The 23,032-nt window shown below is 46.5% G+C and overlaps 1 protein-coding gene across 5 annotated transcripts in view; it reads left to right on the top strand.

Moving 5' to 3' along the window:
• The window catches only part of PRKG1 (protein kinase cGMP-dependent 1), a 1,639,061-nt gene that overhangs the window by 1,359,953 nt on the left and 256,076 nt on the right, over positions 1 to 23,032 (top strand). For all 5 annotated transcript variants that reach the window (XM_073685491.1, XM_073685493.1, XM_073685488.1 and 2 more), the window contains exon 7: positions 21,316 to 21,410. In XM_073685491.1, the coding sequence (XP_073541592.1) occupies positions 21,316 to 21,410 (95 nt within the window). The remainder of the gene's footprint in view (positions 1 to 21,315; positions 21,411 to 23,032) is intronic.

Below are 23,032 nucleotides of genomic sequence, written 5' to 3'. Positions count from 1 at the left end.
GTGACATCCTGCATGGGGCATTATAAGGGAGGGGGGTGTGACATCCTGCATGGGGCATTATATGGGGGGGTGACATACTGCATGGGGCATTATATGGGGGTGTGTGACATACTGCATATGGCATTATAAGAGGGGAAGGGGGGAAGTGACGTCCTGCATGGGGCATTATAAGGGAGGGGTGTGACATCCTGCATGGGGCATTATAAGAGGGGGAGGGGGGAATTGACATCCTGCATGGGGCATTATAAGGGACGGGGTGTGACATCCTGCATGGGGCATTATAAGAGGGGTGGGGGGAATTGACATCCTGCATGGGGCATTATATGGGGGGGGAATTTACATCCTGCATGGGGGCATTATATGTGGGCGGGGGGGGGTGACATCCTGCATGGGGCATTATAAGAGGGGAAGGGGGGAAGTGACATCCTGCATGGGGCATTATATGGGGGAGGGGGGAATTGACATCCTGCATGGGGGCATTATATGGGGGTGGGGGGGTGTGACATCCTGCATGGGGCATTATAAGAGGGGAAGGGGGGAAGTGACATCCTGCATGGGGCATTATAAGAGGGGAAGGGGGGAAGTGACATCCTGCATGGGGCATTATAAGGGAGGGGGGGCAGTGTGACATCCTGCATGGGGCATTATAAGAGGGGAAGGGGGGAAGTGACATCCTGCATGGGGCATTATAAGAGGGGAAGGGGAGAAGTGACATCCTGCATGGGGCATTATAAGGGAGGGGGGCGTGACATCCTGCATGGGGCATTATAAGGGGGAAACAGCCTGCATGGAGCGTTACATGGGGGCCAATATTCTGTATGGAGTGTTATATGGGGGTCAGTATTCTGTATGGAGCGTTATATGGGGACCAGTATCCTGTATGGAGCATTATAAGGGGGTCAGTATCCTGTATGGAGCATTATATGGTGCCCATAATACTGTATTGAGGACTATACTGTCCTCTCTGCACTGTGTGCTTTGAGGATTCGCCGGTTTCTGAGCTATTGTAGAATTTACAATAGATATCGCTCGTGTAATGGGGCATTATAATGGGGGAACAGCCTGCATGGAGCGTTATATGGGGGCCAATATTCTGTATGGAGCGTTATATGGGGGTCAGTATTCTGTATGGAGCGTTATATGGGGGACAGTATTCTGTATGGAGCGTTATATGGGGGACAGTATTCTGTATGCAGTGTTATATGGGGACCAGTATCCTGTATGGAGCGTTATATGGGGACCAGTATCCTGTATGGAGCATTATATGGGGACCAGTATCCTGTATGGAGCATTATAAGGGGGTCAGTATCCTGTATGGAGCATTATATGGTGCCCATAATACTGTATGGAGGACTATACTGTCCGGTCTGCACTGTGCGCTGTGGAGATTCGCCGGTTTCTGAGCTGTTGTAGAATTTACAATAGATATCACTCATGTAATGTAGTAAGTGAAATCCTTGGCCTTGTACTATATATATATATTTCTCTGTGGTATCTGTGCATCATGAATCATGGTATGTGTTAAAGGGGCCACTGAAACTCTGTCGCCCAGGGCCCACAAAAACCTGGAGCCGGACCTGGGGGTAAGTACAGTATAACAAGTTTTATTTTTTTTTAAATACAATTAATTAACTAGGAGTGGGGGGAATCTGAGATGCACGGGGGGGGGGCCCTTCATGCCCCCTATGAAGGGCAGGGGGGGGCCCCCAAAAAATTCTTGCACAGGGGCCCACTACAGTCTGTGTCCGCCCCTGAAACCGTATCTACCCTGGGTGTCATTTCTCCCAGGAAGTCCTCTAATGCAGCTTGTTGGAGAAGCAATGGCAGCCCATCCAACATCAACTCGCACATGTCGGTGGTGCTTTGACACACAAACATCTTTCTTTGCGCATTTAATTTCATGAATACAGAGTTGGACAATGGCCTGATCAGCAATGCGGTTTGAGAAATAACATGCATAAGCATGCCCGATCCACATTAAAAAAGCAGCCATAGAGTGTCCGGGAACCTTCCCCCACACTTTTCTTAGCCAGGGCTGCTTTTTGGCAGGGTTGCACAGGGCCACCAGAGAACCGGAGACTCCTCCGGCAGGCCCTGGCTTCTCCTTCAGGAGAGTTCATAGTGCCGAGGTGAGGCCATGATGAGGCCACCATCTGCTTAGTTTTCTGTTACTTGGAATGCAAGTGCAAGTATGCAGCTAGCCAGCAGCCCACCCACAGGCCGCAACACTAAACTGACAGATTTCCGGGCAGCTGCTTGCACTTAAAATATGGCCTTTTAGGCTCGTGGAGGCGGAAGCTGTCCACAATCTTATGGCAACGGCGACCGGGTATCCATACTTGGTCCCCAGCCGCCATTATTTTTCCCGGTATCGTCTCCGCCTTCCACAAGCACGGGTCCCACAACATTACCCATGCCCTCCCCATTGCACTTACTGTGAAGGACCGCCTACCCACAAACACGTGGACAGGTGAATGTGGTCAGGGACGGTACGGAGCCAGTCAACAGCTTTTTTTGCTGAGAGTTGTATTTAGCTCGGTGAAAGGACTGGCATACAGGGAAACCGTAGCTACTCCAGATGTCATTTCTCCATCACCAGTTTCTGCCCATTGTCACACATGACCATGCCTGGCTGTATGTTCAGCGGTGAGAGCCACAGATCAGGCTGCTGTGTTACAGCTTTCAACAACTCTGCAGCGCTGGGCGGTTTGTCAATTAAGCATTAAGCATGTTATCTTCAGCACAGCCTGTTGCCGCTTGGCCAAGGCAGTGCTGCAGTGCTGTCAGCTTGTGACTGATGTGGTCATTTAGGAGATGGAGCAGGAGGTGCAGGAGCTGAACAATGTGATTACATTGAGGTTAAATTGGTGACGATGTTTTTTATACTAAAGAAATATCCTATTGTTTTGGGTTTTTTTACATTATTTTTTAAGACAAATGCATTCACCGGGAAATGTCAGTTTAAAATTTTACAACGGTATTTGGCAATGTGGTGTGTGACACATCATCAGACACATCCTGTTTTATTTATGATGGAGGGACTCTGAAAGTCATAAAGCCTATTTTTATAGGGACATCAGATGGCCCTTACTATTCTTAAAAGGCCAGCAGTCGACCCTCGCTATTGTTAGAGAGCTATCAGCCGGCTATGCTTTGTTGTTACCATTAATAACAAGTGGGTCTCCTATACTGTTCTTGCATATCCAGTGACTGCAAGGGCTGCCAAAAATTTGAATGCAACCCAATACCCCTTTGAAGAGACATAGAGGAGGGTCTCAGTAAAAAAAATGTTTCCATTATAAAGGAGCTGGTCTCCTATAGTGGTAATGCCCATGCTGTGACTGCAAGGGCTGCCAAAATTTGGGAAAAACCCCACTAAGAATTTAAAGACACATAAAACAGGGCCACAGTAATGACAAATTCCATTTAGAAAGGAGAGAGTCTGCTATACAGTTATAGGGTATGCAGTGAGTCCAACGGTTGACCAATTTTAGGAAAAACCCCACTAAGAATTTAAAGACACATAGAGCAGGGCCACAGTAATGACAAATTCCATTTAGAAAGGAGAGAGTCTGCTATACAGTTATAGGGTATGCAGTGAGTCCAACGGCTGACCAATGTTAGGAAAAACCCCACTAAGAATTTAAAGACACTCAGAACAGGGCCACAGTAACAAGTACGACATGTTCCCATTAGAATGGAGAGGTCTTCTATATGTAGCACCCCGAGGGCTCGGCTGCTACAGGTGTATTGCACCTCAAACCAGAGGTGTGATATTCCACTCCCGGGTAAGGATGGAGTGTGGACCAGGACTCGTTTAGCTGCATGCACCACACACACCCCATTTCCGAGGGACAGCTCAACGGTGCTCCCACAGAAGTGCAGGCACGACAGCTTCTGTCCCTGGCTGGAGTGGGGAGGGGGAGGAAAACCCAGTGGTGTAGGAGCAGATAGGGGTGGGTTTCTGGGCATAGGTAGGAGCCCATTGGTTGCTAGTCACTTGGGCTCGGGTGCTAGAGGGAGGTATATAAGGTGGGCACCATCTTAGAACAGGGTTCAGTTCAGAGAGGAGGAGAAGAAGACAGGAGTTCAGCCAGAGAGGGCTGACAGGGAGCTGTGGCTCAGTCTGGGCCCAGCTCCAGAGGCAGGCCTGGAGTGAGGCCAGAAACAGCAGAAAGAGAGAGGAGAAGGAGCGGAAAGGAAAGTAAGAAAGGAACTGGAACAGAGGAGAAAGGAAGCAAGGAACACAGAGAAAGGCCCAGAGACACGAGGACCGAAGGAACCCCATATGCCCAGAGGAGATACAGGGTGAAGGGTTGGCAGAACAGGGTACCGGAACCCAAATTGGTGGAGGCAACAGATTCCTCAGCCAAAGACCGGAGGTTGTTACCACATCTTGGTGCGACCCCTCTCTACATCCACCAGAAAGGCATACCGTATAGGGTCAGGGAAACCGGGAGAGGTTTCGCCAACAGAAGGCCCGAGGAAGCTGGACAAAGGTGGGTCACTGGTGGGGACGGCCAGAGAAAGGTAGAGAAGGGAGCTCTGAACCACACTCTGGAATTACCTTGGAGTTGACCGAGTCCCTTGCCTGGTGGACGCAGCACGGCTCGGGCAGTCATCGCCTGCAGCATTGACATGAACAACAACTGTGAGTAAAGCATTGAAAACTGCAACCGCACGTCTCTGTGGTTCCTCGCCGCACCAGCACCATTAGCACTAGGACGCTCACACCATCACTCCCATCATCATCCACATTAGCTGCCCTGAGGCAATACTTCTCCCGTGGGGAGTCACTGCGCAAACAACATCAGCCTCAGCGGTCTGCAGCGCGGCGGCGGTCCCCACTGACCGCAATCCACGGGTGGCGTAGTCGGACATTTGCTATACATGAAGACTGCCACTGGTTTGACCGCCCTGGGCACGGACCGGGTCACCGCCACATTGAGACTACAACCCCCAGCGATCCGGCTCCGGGTATCCCCCTGCACAGCACAGGCCCAGGGGGCGCGTCATATACAGTTAAAGGGTATGCAGTGAGTCCAACGGCTGACCAATTTTAGGAAAAACCCCACTAAGAATTTAAAGACACATAGAGCAGGGCCACAGTAACGACAAATTCCCATTAGAAAGGAGAGAGTCTCCCATAGTGTTGGCCTATGCAGTGAATGCTAGGGCTGCCAAAAATTTGGAGGCACTTCAATGACACTTGGAAGAGACGTGGAGGAGGGCCTCACAATAAAATACTCCCATCAGAAAGAAGCGGGCCTCCTATACTTGTATACATGAACATACTGTATAAAAAAATTTTTTTTACGGGCATCATAAACACCCTTTAAAAAAATTATATGGGTGTTGCATCACGGACCACGGTCACCCAGGTGATATGGTGGTGGAGGATGAGGGGAAGGAGGAGGACAAAAGCAAATAGCCAAAGTCAGGAAGCGTATATCCATGTGTGGGTGTGAAAAGGTGCATGGGAATACACCTCCCAAGAAAAGACACTGGATTGGAGTTTATGTTACGCTGCTATCATTCGATGGTGTTGAGAAGTCTGGTCCAGTCCAACCCTTGTTCATTTTTATAAGAGTCAGCCTATCAGCATTTTCAGTTGACAGGCGGATGGATTATAATTCCACTAGCGGCACTAAAAACCTGCTCTGATAAAACGCTGGCGGCAGGGCAGGCCAGGACCTCCAAGGCATAGAGAGCCAGTTCATTTCACATATCCAGCTTGGATACCCAATAATTATAAGGCACAGAGGAATCACGGAGGACGTTGGTACGGTCGGCAAGGTACTCCCTCAGCATCTTCCCAAACTTTGCACTCCTTGTGAGAGTACCCCGCGCCTCAGGGCCTGTGCGATGGGAAAGCCTGAGAAAACTCTCCCAGAACTTTGACAGTGTTCCCCTGCCTTTGCTGGATTGAAGTTGTGTCTCTCTCGCCTGTACTCCTTGGTTGTCCAATGAAATGTGCCCTCTGCCGCCAGCGTTTTCAGATGGGAATTTTTTAATAGTTCCGCAACAAGGGCCTTCTGGTACAGCCCCATTTTTGTAGACCTATCCGCCTCAGGAATAAGAGATATAAAGTTCTCCTTGTAGCATTGGTCTAGAAGTGTCACCAACCAGTAATAACTGACACCCAAAATTTTGAGAACGCAAGGGTCATGGGAAAGGCAGCGTAACATAAACTCAGCCATGCGTGCCAGACTACTAACAGGCAAGACATCCGTGTCTTCACCAAGAGGATGACTGACCATGCTCTACTCCTCCTCTCTGTCCTCTGGCCATCCACTCTGAACAGACGGTATGACAGCTGTGCTGGTAGTACCGTCTATAGTGCATGAAACTAGCTCCTGTCCTTCCTCCTCCTCTTCCTCATTCTCACCCAATCCACATTGGGATGAGATGAGGTTTGGCTGTGTGCAATCATCCTGCATGGTTCCTTGCTCCATCTCATCATGCTCTGCCTGCAATGCATCCTCTTTGATTGTGAGTAGAAAGCATTTCAGAAGACAGAGAAGCGGGATGGTGACGCTAATTATGGCGTCATCGCCGCTCACCATCTTGGTGGAGTCCTCAAAGTTTTGGAGGATGGTACATATGTCTGACATCCATGTCCACTCCTGAGGTCTTATGTGTGGAGTCTGAACTGAATACTGACGTCCTTGTTTATGCTGGTACTCAACAACTGCCCTCTTCTGCTCACAAATCCTTCCCAACATCTGCAATGTAGAGTTCCAACGCGTGGGGACATCACACACCAGTCTGTGAGCCAGAAGCAGCAAACGCTGCTGAAACACGGCAAGAGCGGCGGAAGCTGTAGCTGACTTTCTAAAATGGGCACACAGGCTGCGTACTTTAACAAGCAGATCTGGCAGCTCCAGCTAGGACTTGAGAAACAGCTGAACCACGAGGTTAAGCACCTGGCTGTAGGTTCAGCGGTGTGAGCCACAGCTCTGCCTGCTCTTTCAGAGCTGTCCACAACTCTTCAGCATTGTGCGGTTTGTCACCTAAGCATATTACCTTCAGCACAGTCTGTTGCTGCTTGGCCGAGGCAGTGCTGCAGTGCTTCCAGCTTGTGACTGATGTGGTCATTTCGGAGATGGAGGCTGAAGAGGAGGATGAGGCTGAGGAGTATGAGGTGCAGGAGCTGTAGACCGTGGGGGCAACCCTGATTGACTTAGGGCCCACAATCCTTGGCGTCGGGAGGATGTGTTCCGTCCCAAGGTCCGACTGGGTCCCGGCTTCCACTATGTCAACCTAGTGTGCCGTCAGCGAGATGTACCGTCCCTGCCCACAAGCACTTGTCCAGGTGGACTTTCCTGATAAATGCATTGTTGAGAGCACGGCTAATATTTTGGGACACGTGCTTGTGTAATGCGGGGACGGCACACCGGGGTAAATAGTGGCGGTTAGGGACCGAGTTCCGAGGGACGGCCGCCGCCATCAGGTTACGGTATGCTTCTGTCTCCATGAGCCTAAAAGGCAACATTTCGAGCGCAAGCAGTCGTGAAATGTGAGAATTTAGTAGTGTGGCCTGTGGGGCGTTGGCTGCATATTTGCGCTTGGGTTACAAGTACTGGGGTATGGACAACTGAACGCTGCGCTGGGACAAGGACATGGACATGCTTCCTGATGCTGCTACTTGAGAGTGCGCAACGACAGGTGCAGGGTAGGAGGCATCTTCGCATGCACCATGGACAGGGGATTGGCTTGCATGCACAACAGCGGAAGAAGCAATGGTGCTACCTGCAGACACTGTTCCTGGACCCTGGGGATCGGACCACAAAGTCGGGTGCTTTGTTGCCATGTGCCTGATCATGCTGGTGGTCAGGCTGGTCGTTTTGACACCCTTGCTGATGCTGGCCTGACAGGTGGTGCAAATGGCCTATTTGGGGTTATCGGCTGAGTCTTTAAAAAACTTCCAGACTCGGGAAGACCTAACAGTTGTACTGGCAACTTCCTTCGTGTTGGTGTTACGGGGAACGGTTGCCTGCCTTCTGTCTGCGGCCACCACACTGCTTCTTCCTGCTTGTTGGGGTGCTCTGCCTCCCTCCCCCTGTGTGCTGCTGTCCTCGCTCTGCATGTCCTCCTGCCAGGTTGGGTCAGTTACTATATCATCCACCACCTGGTCTTCCACTTCCGCACCCTGGTCCTCCTCCTGACTTTCTGGCAATTGTGTCACATCATCGTCCACCTCTTGTGACACTTTCCCACCGTTGCCTTCGTGTGACCGTGGCTGCTCCAATATTTGGGTATCGCTACACGTAATCTCCTCTTGCCCCGCTTCAAGTGGACCGGGCGAGAGGCCCGAATCTATAAATGGAAAAGTGAAAAGCTCTTCAGAGTGTCCAAGTGTGGGATCAGTTGTCTCTGGGCACTCTGCATGGTGGGAGGAAGGAGGATCAGGGTGAGGAATATGCGATCCAGACTCACGGTTACTGAAACTTGACCGTGTGGAAGACAGGGTGGTGGTGGTGGCTAAGTGACTGGAAGAATTATCCGCTATCCAACCAACAACCTTTTGACACTGCTCTGGGTTCAATAGTGGTGTGCTGCGGTCCCCTAGAAATTGGGACAGGAAGGTCAGGCAAGAAGATGTGGGTGTTTGTTGTGGCACAATTTCAGCTTGCCCACGGCCTTGTCCTCAGCCTCTGCATGCACCATTACCATCACGTCCAGTTCCCCATCCCTTGCCACGTGCCTTGCCCATTTTAGATGGAGGACAGTATCTTCCACGCTCCTACAAATGACTGAGTTTTGAGCAAACTTTTATGTTATCCGTGTAACGGAGAAAACAGAGTTTTAAATACCTGGCCTCTAGGTAAGTAGTTTGAACAGCAAACTGCTGTGAATTCTTCATTGACACACTGAAGGAAATTTCAAATGGAGGCCAGAAATGGCAGTATTTTCTGACAACGTATATGTGATCCGTGTGACGGAGAAAACACAGTTTAAAATAGCTGGATTTCTAGCGCTGTAATATGGAAAGAACCTGGCTGTATTCTGCAGTGCCATCAAGCAAATGGCGCAGAAAAGCAGTATTCTCCGGATTGCTTTTTAAGCAAATAATGAGGATTAAGATCCAAAGAAAAGTATTCCTGGCCCCTGAGACCTGGGCCTTTGTATAGAAATATCTAACAGCAGCAGAAGGCAGAATTGGAATGGAGCCTCTTGTGCTATATGCACTGCAGTCTGCTATATACACTGCCTGCCTGTATACCCTGCCTGCCTGATATCTCTGCAGATGGATTAGTCCTCAAAAGGACTGTTTCTTAAGATGGATATGTGTAATGTACGGTTTTTATCCCTACACTACCTAATACACAATTAAATCTCTCCCTGAGGCAGCAGCAGCTCTCCCTACACTGTCTGATTCTGGAGTGGCTGTAACGAGCATGGCGGCGCCAGGTCTGATATAGACCTGATGACGCTGTGTGTCCAGCCAATCACTGTAATGCCCACAACCAACATGGCTACGGCATTACAGTGAGTGGCAGGCAATCCCTGCATGTTGATTGGCTCTCTAAAGGGCGCCAAACATGCAGGGAGGGGACCCGAGCTCCCGCCGAGCATCTCGAGCAGTGAGATGCTCGAGCGAGCACCGAGCAGTAGCGAGCATGCTCGCTCCTCACTAATAGTTATACATCTTAAAAGCAACTGTTTATCTAATACAAATTCCAAAATATGGACATGCCACTTAAAGGGAGTCTGCCAGTGAGTTTTGCCATGGAATCTGATAGCAGCATGATGTAGGGGCTGAGAGCCTGATTCCAATGAAGTATCACTTACTAGGCTGCAATGGTGGAAGCAAGACAACACAGGTTAACTGGACTGGCATACACGTGAGAGCTTGTCCACTACTGACCATCTCCTGCTGATAAAACACTGATTGTATTGAAACTACAGCACACAGTCTAATAAGTGACACATTCCTGAAATCATGTTCTCTGCTGCTTCATTGTGCTATTCTCAGATTAAATAGTAAAAACCTGCTGACAGATTCCCTTTAAGGCGCTGTTCAGAGCCGACCAGCCAAAAATGAGCAATTAACATAAATGTTTCTAAAGTGTGCCCATTCACCTGCTGATAGCACATTCTCATGTTCCCATTCTCAGTGCTGTCCAGTATCTTACAGAATGCAGACATTGTGCACAATGGAGGCAGAAGCACAATAACTAGATTGCAGGGCTGGATAGTGATAAAGGAATACACGGGAAAGACAGGACTTGTTGTTTTATAACTCATTTAAAGAAGAGAACAAGCAGCTTCAGCATTTCAGCAGGGTGCAGTGAGAAGCTTAAAATGATGTTTGGTACTTAACCTACATGACCTATGCAAAAAGATGTTCTGTTTTTTGGGTGGGATCTCGAGATAACCCCTTTTAACGATAGAATTCAGTATTCTAACAGTCACCACTAGAGGGAGCCTAGGAAATCACTGTCTACATGTACTAACTGAATGCAAGAATGGCATGGTATGTAGTAAGCCTCTAAGTTCTCCATTGCTGGCAGTCAGAATTTCATCATATAACTAGATGTCTATGCATAGTCTTACACTATGGAAGAAAATAAGGGCTCAGACTGCTGCAAGGATTATTGAAGAGTTAATTATTTGCTTTCAGAAGTCAGTGCCCTGACTTCTGAAAACAATTGCGAGGTAAAAAATAAGGAAAAAACGTTGTGGTGGGCGCTGTCACACTGAAGCCAAGGAGAAAGAAAAAAAAAGAACGTCTATTAGAAGACAGCGACGCGTTTCAAGATCGATCTGATTTCTTCCTCAGGCTTTTAGATGATAGTCTGAGGATAGTCTGAGAAAGAAATCAGATCAATTTAATCTTAAATTATTTATAAACACTTCTCAGCCCTTAAAAGAAAGAATTAAATCTTTCGAAAATTAACGGATTTGAACCATTCGACAATCTCTACAAGGGGTTTAATCAGCTCATAGTGCTTTAAATGAAAACACCACAACACTCAAAGGACTATTTTTAAGTCAGATTAAGGATATTTTTGTGCTCAGTTACCCCAAAATGAATTGCTAATAAACAATTTTACTAATTTCAGTGGCAGCTAGAAAGGAATGTGTCAGGAACGGCACCGGCAGGATCACACAATATCTCACCGTGCCGTTACGCTGTCCGTATTTCGTCCGGAGTCGCGAGCACGCGATCCAGACTACTCTCTACATAGGTATCGGAAAGCGACCAGTGAGCATATGGCGCAACACCCTGGGTTCCACAGCTTGGAATCCGTGTTTAACACCCTCCGTACGGTCACTGTCAGCTTCACGATAGCCCAATTATTAATACTCTCTACCACCACCGGCCGAGTTTAAAATATAATACAGGCCTGGCCGGATGCCTGTGTTTTGGTAGCGTATATGGCTTTGGGGAAGGGAACGATTACAGAACAAAAGAAACAGAACTATTACATTTTATATTTAATCCAAAAGGGAGGCAGTGTTTAGGAAAAATATATACAAGGATGTTACAAGGGAGACATTAAAATACATAGGCAGTTACATAAAATAAACAGGGTAAAAAAAAGAAGATAACTTACACTGTACGATCGCAGAGACGATGCAATATAGGTGGAGGAGGGGCTCTCCAGATTATGCTGTTATTGAACAGGACCCATTGCTTATAATTCTTATTCCCCCCTGGCAATGAGTGCTCCTGTCTTCTCCATAAATTCTCTTATACCTAAGGGGAGATCTGGCCACACGCCCCTTGTGGTGACATCATGTGGGCCGGTCTCCAGCCTTTACATTTTTATTAAAAACGCTAACATCTGTGATAACTCATCGCTCGTTGATCGCAGAAGCTTGCAAACTACGCCATTTTTTCCCTTATGATTTTATCTTTATTTGGATATCACACATCCCATAGCTGTAGTCTGCCATTCTGGTGTTTTTGCGCTGCTGCTCCCTGATTTTTGTTACAGCCCTGGAAAACTACCTATACATTCCTGGGCTGATTTGGTCACTAAACATATGGGTCCCGTTACTGTCGGACCTATGGAACTCACAAGATTTCATATTTCATATCGGAGTCAGTGCGTCTAGAAATTTTCCTTTGAGGCTGGGGAAGCAGCTTCAACAGTTACACGCAAATTAGTGCAAGCCTGTATTTTAATTACCTCCTGCGTCTTTCAGAGACAAGATGCTTGCTTCCTAGCAAAGTTATAACACTCCTTGCCTGGCATCGTTTGCATGAACTATTTTCCAGGAGTGTGTTAATTGGGGCTTTTGTGCTGACCAGAAGGGGAATAAAGGAGGGGGGTGAACATCTATGTCAGGCAGATATGGAAGAACATTTTCCTGATATTAATATGTTCCTGACATCTCCCCCTCTTTGAGGTGGCATAAGGGGTGATTTACAGATCGCCCCTTTAGCCCACCTCCTGGCCCACCCTTCCTGCTGATCCGACAAGCCGCAGATCCACTTGCCCACCAACCTGAGGGTCCAGCTTTCCGATTACCTTGACCGGTTTGGGATACATTTTCTCCACACGTCTGACAGGCTATGGGTACCTTCCTCCTATTCTCCTGAAAGACAGGGGGACACACTTTCTGTTACCTCACCTGGTTATGTGGCCTACCTTTTTACCTGTCATCATCTTTACCTTGAGAGCTGTGCTCTCTAGGGGGGAGCTATAACCGGCCATGTCACAGTCCGTCGTAACACTGGTCGTCGGCATGGGACCACTTTCCCTATGATCCCCGTGTTTCTCCCCATCCTTCCACATCACCTCTGGAGCCGTGCTAGTCATGGGGCAGCTACCACTGACCATGCCACTATTTGGCATGACACTGGTCACCTGCACGGGACGATCTGTTTCCTGGTGTCCGTGCCTTCTCCCCTTGCCCCTAGCACTTATACTGGCTCGCTTTAGGGAATCCTCAGCAGCATCACCCCGTGGGGCGAGGTGGCTGAGCTCCCCTTTACCACAACACACACTTTTATTACACAACACATTGACATTACTGACAGTGGCATTACATGGCATATCAGATCTGGGAGGGTTGTCAGGAATGTATCGGGCAACCAACCATCCCAGATCAGTTCCCAATAGCACATTAGTGGGGAGATTCTCCGACTCCCCCACTTCCCTTAACCCCCTCCCCGCACCCCAGTCCAGGAAAACTAGGGTCATCGGTATGGGACGGCGAACACCCCCAAACCCGATGACAGTCAGGGTCTTCCCAGGAATGAGTTCCTCTGGCAACACAAACTCAGGGCGGATCAGGGTACGTTCTGCGCCAGTGTCCTTAAGGCCGACAGTAACTGTGTTTCCCACGGTAACGGGTAGTAAGTTCTCCCAGGCCCGACCAACCGCCCCACACACCGCCTCACCCACAAAAAGAATGGCTGCAGTAGGCCCTGTGGCCTCAGGTGTGGGGTTCATCTTCTGCCTCTCCGGGCAGACAAGGCTGATGTGACCCGTTTGGTCTCAAGTATAACACTTACCGGATTCAAATGCAGTTCAGGTGCTAGAAGATGGGGCAGGACCCGCTGAGGGCCGGCTGGCTGGAACACTGGGGGCGGTCGTCGGCTCTTCCCCTTTCCAGCTAGCGGCGGCTGACTTCCGCACCTCTGGGGTGCGGTTGGCCTCATAGGTATCCGCAATCTGGGCTGCTTTGGCGGCTTCCTTCCGCTCCCGGTCAAGCACAAACTGTCTCACTTCCACTGGGCAAAGATGAAAAAACTCGTCCTTCACCATCAGATCCTTCAGGTCCTTGAAGGTGGTGACTGACAGTCCTCAGATCCACTGCTCAAAGTTGGTTCTGAGCCCATCCACCAAATCACTGTAGGTGTCATGTGGTCCACGTTGGAGGGCTCTGAACTTTTTCCGGTAAACCTCCGGAGTCAGCTGGTACTTTTTTTATCAGGGCCTGCTTGACGGCCTCATAGTCTCCATCTTGTTCTCGAGGGAGGGAAGCAAACACCTCCAAGGCTTTTCCTCGGAGCCCTGGAGTTAAGTACCTAGCCCACTGGTGTATGGGCAGCTGATACTGTCTGCAGGCCTTTTCAAAGCCTCGCAGAAATGTGTCCAAGTCCCCATGCTTTTCCATCACAGGGAAGTGCTCAGGACGGGGTTTAAAGCTGTTGATACTGTTGGACTCACGGGTCTGCGTGGAGGATGACTCCTTCTGAATCCGGGCTAACTCCAGCTGGTGTTGTCGGTCGGCTTGTGCTTGTCGCTCAGCTCTCTCAGCCTCTCGCTCCTGGAATTTCAGGATCAGCTCCAGTCGTCCATCATGATCGTCTGCGGCGAGCTGCTCCAAGGCCATCTGCAGGTGGGGGTCCACACTACCCTGGTTGCGGGTATGGCTGGCAATCACAGATGGGACCCCTGCAGCAGCACCATCCAGGCCTTGGCTGGCCGCCCCATCATCAGGGCTCTGCTGTCGGACAGGCTCTGCATCACCTTGCAACAGTTCAGCAATTATTTGGGCCTTGTTTTTGCCCGTGGGGTCAAGCTGCCTCAGCTCACAGAGGGCAGTGATAGTGGTCTTCGTCTGCTGGTGATACCAAGGCTCTCCACGTGTAGCCATTATTGTCAAATAAAAGATAGGATAGAAAAACAAGAGAAGGGAGGGGATGCAACTACTACACGTATAGTAATGTCCCAGATAAGAAAAATATTAAAACACTGAGTCTGATTTCTTAAAACTCTGCACAGAATTCTCGCAAGAACCATGCTAGTTTTCAGTGACAAGAATGATTGCTCAATCCAGCCACTGATGTTCTGTAATATCCCACCGCTGCCACCAATTTGTCAGGAATGGCACCGGCAGGATCACACAATATCTCACCGTGCATTTACGCTGTCCGTATTTCGTCCGGAGTCCCGAGCATGCGATCCAGACTACTTTCTACGTAGGTATCGGTAAGCGACCAGTGAGCATATGGCGCAACACCCTGGGTTACACAGCCTGGAATCTGTGTTTAACACCCTCCGTACGGTCACTGTCAGCTTCACGATAGCTCAATTATTAATACTCTCTGCCACCACCGGCCGAGTTTAAAATATAATACAGGCCTGGCCGGACGCCTGCGTTTTGGTAGCGTATATGGCTTCGGGGAAGGGAACGATTACAGAACAAAAGAAACAGAACTATTAAATTTTATATTTAATCCAAAAGGGAGGCAGTGTTTAGGAAAAATATATACAAGGATGTTACAAGGGAGACATTAAAATACATAGGCAGTTCCATAAAATAAACAGGGTAAAAAAAAGAAGATAACTTACTTACACTATATGATCGCAGAGACGATGCAATATAGGTGGAGGAGGGGCTCTCCAGATTATGCTGTTATTGAACAGGACCCATTGCTTATAATTCTTATTCCCCCCTGGCAATGAGTGCTCCTGTCTTCTCCATAAATTCTCTTATACCTAAGGGGAGATCTGGCCACACGCCCCTTGTGGTGACATCATGTGGGCCGGTCTCCAGCCTGTACATTTTTATTAAAAACACTAACTTCTGCTATAACTCATCGCTCGTTGATCGCAGAAGCTTGCAAACTACGCCATTTTTTCCCTTATGATTTTATCTTTATTTGGATATCACACATCCCATAGCTGCAGTCTGCCATTCTGGTGTTTTTGCACTGCAGCTCCCTGGTTTTGGTTACAGCCCTGGAAAACTACCTATACATTCCTGGACTGATTTGGTCACTAAACATATGGGTCCCGTTACTGTCGGACCTATGGAACTCACAAGATTTCATATTTCATATCGGAGTCAGTGCGTCTAGAAATTTTCCTTTGAGGCTTGGGAAGCAGCTTCAACATTTACATGCAAATTAGTGCAAGCCTGTGTTTTAATTACCTCCTGCCTCTTTCAGAGACAAGATGCTTGCTTCCTAATAAAGTTATAACACTCCTTGCCTGGCATCGTTTGCATAAACTATTTCCCAGGCGTGTGTTAATTGGGGCTTTTGTGCTGAGCAGAAAGGGAATAAGGGAGGGGGTTGAACATCTATGTCAGGCAGATATGGAAGAACATTTTCCTGATATTAATATGTTCCTGACAGAATGTATTCTCTATTAATGCACCACTCCAGTGTTTTGCTTTTATTTCATCACTGTAGTGTTGCCACTAATGTAAGATCTCTGCACCTAATATTATACTCCTCACCCGCCATCTTCAGCTCTTTCCGGCACTGCGCCGGTCTTGAACCACCACCTTGTGACTGCAACTTCTGATTGATCAGAAGTCAGAGATTACGGTCACAAGGTCTCATTGTGAGTCTATGGGACCCTTATTCTGGCCTCGTTCTAGCCTTCATAGATTTAGAATGAGTTGTGACTTCTGGCTCCCCCAGCAAACACTGGAACAATCCGGCAGGTCATAACTTGCAGAAGACGACCGATAATGATGAAGACAACAACTGGGGAGTATGATACTAGAGACAAGGAACTTATATTAGTGACACCACTCCAATGGTAAAATAAAAAAACGATGGCATGGTGCTTTAAAAACAGCCTTAAAAGTTAAATGCACCCTTATAGCAACAAAGGCTAATCTAAATATCTTCTTCATTAGGAGCTTTTATTTTGTCAGTTCTGAAAGATAATCAAAACTTTTTCTTCTATAATTGCTTAAAACGAACAATTTAGCATTATTTGATTTTTTTGAAAACAAAACAAGCAACATCATTAGGAACTAATTAAAGAACGTCTGTTAAGCTCTAAATCTGAAGTGTCTGGCCAATTAAGAATTATTTCAAAATAAATTTATATAAAGCAAACATTACAAAATTAATTATAATCATCCATTTTTATTGCAGTTTACAACTGAATATTTATCAGAGCCTTGAAACTAAAATAAAATTTGCCTTCAAAATATATATTTTACAGGGATTATATCTATGAGATTAGTAAAAGTCCACTTTTTCTCCATTTGTTGAAAGTGGGCTCAGGTACAATACCACACATGGACAAGAGTGGCGCATTTTCTGAATAAAAAGACTCTTTTACCAATTTCAGAAAACTTTCATACAAAGTGAATTCAACTTTGTGTTACTGGGTGATATGTTCGATGATACTCCGGTGTAGCGTGACTTCAGCCTCCCAAGTTTCCTTGGCGATGTCTAGGTGCTGATCCCTACCGTCGAGAGCAAGTTCCTCGCCAAATGGCAAGGTCCATACGAGGTGGTGGAGAAAGTCAGCGAGGTTAATTATAAAGTCCACCAGCCTGGCCGAAGAAAGCCGCATCAAATATATCATGTAAATTTGCTCAAGCTGTGGAAACTCCTTGCCTGGGAGCCGCACCAGAAGGCAAGGTGGAGGAGGTCACTATTGCAGAGACTCTATCACCGGCCAAGAAGCAACAGTGTCGAGAATTACTACAGCGGAATCGGGAGCTGTTCTCAGAGTTGCCGGGGCATACTCAAGTGGTAGAGCATGACGTGCTGACAGAGCCGCACGTACAAGTGAGTTTGAAGCCGTATCGGATTCCAGAAGCACGCCAGGAGGTGATCTCGGCTGAGGTGAAGAGGATGTTAGACCTCGGGGTAATAGAGGAGTCAAAGAGTGGGTGGTCGAACCCAATCGTCCTCGTGCCGAAACCCAATGGAGAGTGGAGGTTTTGTAATGACTACCGCCGGCTGAATGAGGTATCCAAGTGTGACGCATACCCGATGCCCCGCGTCGACAAACTCATCAAGAGGCTGGGACCGGCGAGGTACATCACCACTCTTGACCTGAAGAAGGGCTACTGGCAGATCCTCATGTCCCAGATGGCTAAGGAGAAGATGGCTTTCTCAACACCTGATGGGTGTTTTCAATACACGCAGATGCCGTTCGGACTACAGGGGGCCCCAGCCACTTTCCAGAGGGCCATGGATCGGATCCTAGCCCCACATAAGAAGTATGCCGCAGCCTACCTCAATGACATTGTGGTCTTTAGCCCAGACTGGGCTAGTCACCTACCTAAACTACAGGCCGTTCTGGAGGCGCTAAGGAAGGCAGGATTTACCATAAATCCGAGAAAGTGTGCCATCGGAAAAGAGGAGGCCAAGTGCCTGGGCTATGTTGTTGGGAGAGGCAAAATAAAGCCGCAAATCAAGAAAGTGGAGGCAATTCAAACCTGGCCGCAACCGCTCTCGAAGAAGCTGGTGAGAGCATTCCTGGGAATGATGGGATACTACCGGCGGTTTATCCCGAATTTCGCCATGATTGCAGCGCCACTAACGGATCTTCTAAAAGGCACCAAATCAACCATGGTTAAATGGACGGAAGAAACGGAGACCGCGTTTCAACAGTTGAAGCTAACACTGTGCAAGCAGCCGGTCCTGGTCGCGCCAGACTTCAAGAAAGAATTTGTGGTCCAGATGGACGCTTCAGAGGTTGGTCTAGGGGCTGTACTCTCCCAAGAGATAAATGGGGAAGAACATCCCATTCTCTATCTAAGCCGAAAGCTGTCCTCCTGCGAGAAGAACTACGCCATAGTAGAGAAAGAGTGTTTAGCCATAAAATGGGCCGTGGATACACTGAAATATTACCTACTAGTCCGGAAGTTTAAATTAGCATCAGACCATGCCCCGTTGAGATGCTTGAGGGAGAAGAGGGGTAAAAATGCCAGGGTAACTAGATGGTTCCTAGGGCTTCAAGATTTTAACTTTCACGTGGAGCATAGGCCCGGGAAGTTACATGGGAATGCAGATGCCCTCTCTAGGATTCCCTGCCTGGTGTCAGAAGGTGCCCAAACCCCCGGCTTTGGGCAGAGGGGGGGGAATATGTGACAGTGTCACTTGTTTTATATGTGAGGAGAGGTATGTGTCACTCAGGATGCTCTCCTGTGTGAACTAAGACCTACTTTATTTTTCTGCCAGCGTGTTATATGCTGGTAGGTTTACTCTGTTAAAGGGTGTGCGGTTTTATGGGAATGGCTGAGCAATGTGTAAAAGCTCAGTCCTTTTTTTTTTCTCTGGAGTGTGGTCTGGAGAGGGAAGTCTCCAGACAGTGTTGTGGAAGCTGCAGAGCTTGTTACCTGGACTTTACCTGTGCAGTTTATGCTACCGAGAGTGGGCGGAACCCACTCACCTATAGACTGAGCTATACTTTGTTTTGTTTTCCCGTTTAACCCAAGGGGGTCTTGTTTATTTTTTCCTGTGGAACCCTGCATGAGTTTATGCCAGATAATAAACCAGGAGAAAGGTAACCTGAGAACGTGTGTCCTGAGTCTGCCTCCGTGAGAGCTGAGTGAGTCGTCTTGCCACAGTGTTTATATATAGAATAAAGGATTCAATAACTAAAATTAAAAGAAACCAGACAAGACGATCCCCCCGCTATCAAAAGACCTGAAGACCCCCTGATAAGTAAGATTTAGTGAGAGGCTGGGAAGGATCTAATTTCCTGGCGTAGCATAAAATCATTGCCTAAGATAATATTGGTGGTGATCTAGATGGTCACTGATTGCTAGAAAATTACAGTCTAGGCTATTACTCATGAAGAAACAAAGTGCTGTGACTCCAAAGGGAAAAGCAAGTATTTCCTTATTCCTGGTGGTTATAGGGGGTCTCTGTGCCTAGATCCCACATAACACTATTCTTCATCATATTTTGCCTTTATCGCGTTGAACAATGTAAATTTCTGCACAAAGGTGCACTTTTCCTTTAAAGGAGTTATCCAGGGGATAGGTGATAACTTACTGATCAGTGCGGATCCATGTTCATCTCCGATGGGGCACTTTTATACCCCTTACAAAATGCAGCTGGGCTGAAAGTTCCCCGTTCAGCCAGTCGGTGTGGGTCACTGGACAACCCTTTAAATGCAGATCTGTCACCAGATTTCACAATACAATCTGCATATATTATTGAACAGATTTCGTAGACCTTACAAAGCTGGTGTGATTACATTCATAATACATGTCAGAAAGGCTGTATAATTAAAGCCCCACTCCAGTGTTTGTTTTTTTCAGCACTGGAGTGGCGCTTTAAATCGAAGCCCACTGTCCTTGGTCATATACTCACTCGCCGGTGTCTTCTCCATTTTTCAGCACCGTTCTGGTCCCACAACACCATCTTGTGAGTGCAACTTCTGACTGGCCAGAGGTCAGAAGCTATGTCAAAAGCTCTCAATGCAAGTCTATGAGAGCCGGAATGAGGCCAGAATGAGGCTCTCGTAGACTTGTATTGAAAAGTGACCTCTGCGCCACTCCATAAAACACTGGAGCTACTGGCAGGTAACATTTCGCCAGAGACCGACAGGAGCGACGCTGGAAAAGGATGAAGGTGGCAGCAGGTAAGTATGAGACAGGAGGGAATTACATTTAAAGATACACTCCAGCAGTGCAATAAAATAAAAACGCTGGAGTGGTGCTTTCATTTAGAAAGTTTAACCTTAGTGTTTGCTAACTTAGTCTGATTGACAGCTCTTCACTGTCACTCTTCCCTACTGCTTCCAAAATCTCACACTGCTCAGTACAAGCTGCAGCTATAAGTTAAACTTGGTAAAGAAGACTTTCTGACATGGATTTTCAAAGTAAGTACACCAGCCGCATCAAGTCTAAGAGATTTATTTGATTATGTATGAATCTTATACTGTAAAATCTGGTGACCGATCTGCTATAAGTGTTTGGTTCTATTATTATTTACTCATAATGAGCAAATCAATAATTACTGTGCACATTAACAGATGTAGCTAAGGTTGAAACATTTCACTCATACCACGGTCTAAGTGCTCAAGTACGGTATTACCCCATACCACAGATACAATGATGATGTGTGGTTCCGGAGATGAAGCACTTCAGAAGAGTCTTCTTCTACTCACAAGCACTTTCTTCTCTAAATCTAGAGTCTCCTGCAATGTCACGTCTGATGAAGGACACGCTATTTGGCTGAAACATCACATTTCTGGATTGCACATTAATTAATATGTTTGAATCAGTCTGCCACCTGAAACAGAGGGCTAAGCTCCATTAATCGATGTAGTAGCTGAGTGCACAGTGACAACTGCTGGGGGAAATATACATATATGGGATCCGAGGACAATGAAAAGGTTTTTGACACAGTCGGAATAGGGCGATACCTAAGACTATGTTCCTGTATGGTGCATGTGGCCCACTTTCTCCTGTACATTACACTACATCAGGGATTATATTGAGCAGGCGAATTACTCTTGTGTACGGTGGCATGGAATTATATATTTGTTCCTGAACCAACAGAAAACAGTCAATTTTGGAGGTTTTGACAACCACTCCATCTTCATTGCCAGTAAATTCAACCTTCTATCAGTCAATTTCCTTCTGGCTTTTATGTGAAAAGAGTTGAAGAAAACAAATGCTTCTTTTTGACAGGTGAATGTAACAAGAGAAGATTCGCCGGGTGAAGATCCAATATTTCTTCGCACTTTAGGAAAAGGTGACTGGTTTGGAGAGAAGGCTCTTCAAGGGTAAGATTTACCAACGCCCAAAAGTTTTCATCTATTCGATATGATTTAAAGGAGCATCCTGTAGAAAAGACGTAAGGGCTGATAAAGAATGTGTTATTTTAATACTTATGTATTGAACACAGAACAAATAAATACATTTCTTATTTCTGCTGTTAGGCCTTATATTTACAGTGATGATGTCACTGTATAGGTATAATAGTTACAATGATGTCACTGCATAGGAATAATAGATACAGTGAGGTCACTGCATAAGGATAATGCATGCAGTGAAGTCATTGTAAAAATATAATAAATATTAAGATGTTACTGTATAGGAATAATTGATATAGTGATGTCACTGTATAAGTATAATACATGCAGTGACTTCACTGTAAAAATAGAATAGATATAACAATATCACTATATAGGAATAGCAGATACTGTGAGGTCACTGTATATGGATAATAGATATAATGATGTCACTGTGTAGGAATAGCAGATACTGTGAGATCACTGTATATGGATAATAGATATAATGATGTCACTGTATAGGAATAGCAGATACTGTGAGGTCACTGTATATGGATAATAGATATAATGATGTCACTGTATAGGAATAGCAGATACTGTGAGGTCACTGTATATGGATAATAGATATAATTATGTCACTGTATAGGAATAGCAGATACTGTGATGCCACTGTGTAGTTATAATAGATATAATGATGTCACTGTATAGGAATAGCAGATACTGTGAGATCACTGTATATGGATGATAGATATAATGATGTCACTGTATAGGAATAGCAGATACTGTGAGGTCACTGTATATGGATAATAGATATAATGATGTCACTGTATAGGAATAGCAGATACTGTGATGTCACTGTATATTGATAGATATAATGATGTCACTGTATAGGAATAGCAGATACTGTGATGCCACTGTGCAGGTATAATAGATATAATGATGTCACTGTATAGGAATAGCAGATACTGTGAGGTCACTGTATATTGATAATAGATATAATGATGTCACTGTATAGGAATAGCAGATACTGTGAGGTCACTGTATATGGATAATAGATGTAATGATGTCACTGTATAGGAATAGCAGATACTGTGATGCCACTGTGCAGGTATAATAGATATAATGATGTCACTTTATAGGAATAGCAGATACTGTGAGGTCACTGTATATGGATAATAGATATAATGATGTCACTTTATAGGAATAGCAGATACTGTGAGGTCACTGTATATGGATAATAGATATAATGATGTCACTGTATAGGAATAGCAGATACTGTGAGGTCACTGTATATGGATAATAGATATAGTGATGTCACTGTATAGGAATAGAAGATACTGTGAGGTCACTGTATATGGATAATAGATATAATGATGTCACTGTATAGGAATAGCAGATACTGTGAGGTCACTCTGTAGGTATAATAGATATAATGATGTCACTGTATAATACAGTTATGTCACTGTATAGAAATTACAGACACAGTGATGTCATTGTGTAGGTATAATATACAAGAGATGTATCTGTATAAGTATAATAGATACAATGATGTCACTGTATAAGTATAATGCAGTGATGTCACTGTGCAGGTACAATAGACGAGTGATGTCACT

The sequence above is a fragment of the Phyllobates terribilis genome, unplaced genomic scaffold (assembly GCF_046119375.1).
Source record: "Phyllobates terribilis strain yellow unplaced genomic scaffold, ASM4611937v1 Scaffold_5__5_contigs__length_657084704, whole genome shotgun sequence".
In the NCBI taxonomy this organism is placed as follows: domain Eukaryota; kingdom Metazoa; phylum Chordata; class Amphibia; order Anura; family Dendrobatidae; genus Phyllobates; species Phyllobates terribilis.
This window is presented reverse-complemented; position numbering and strand designations above follow the sequence as displayed.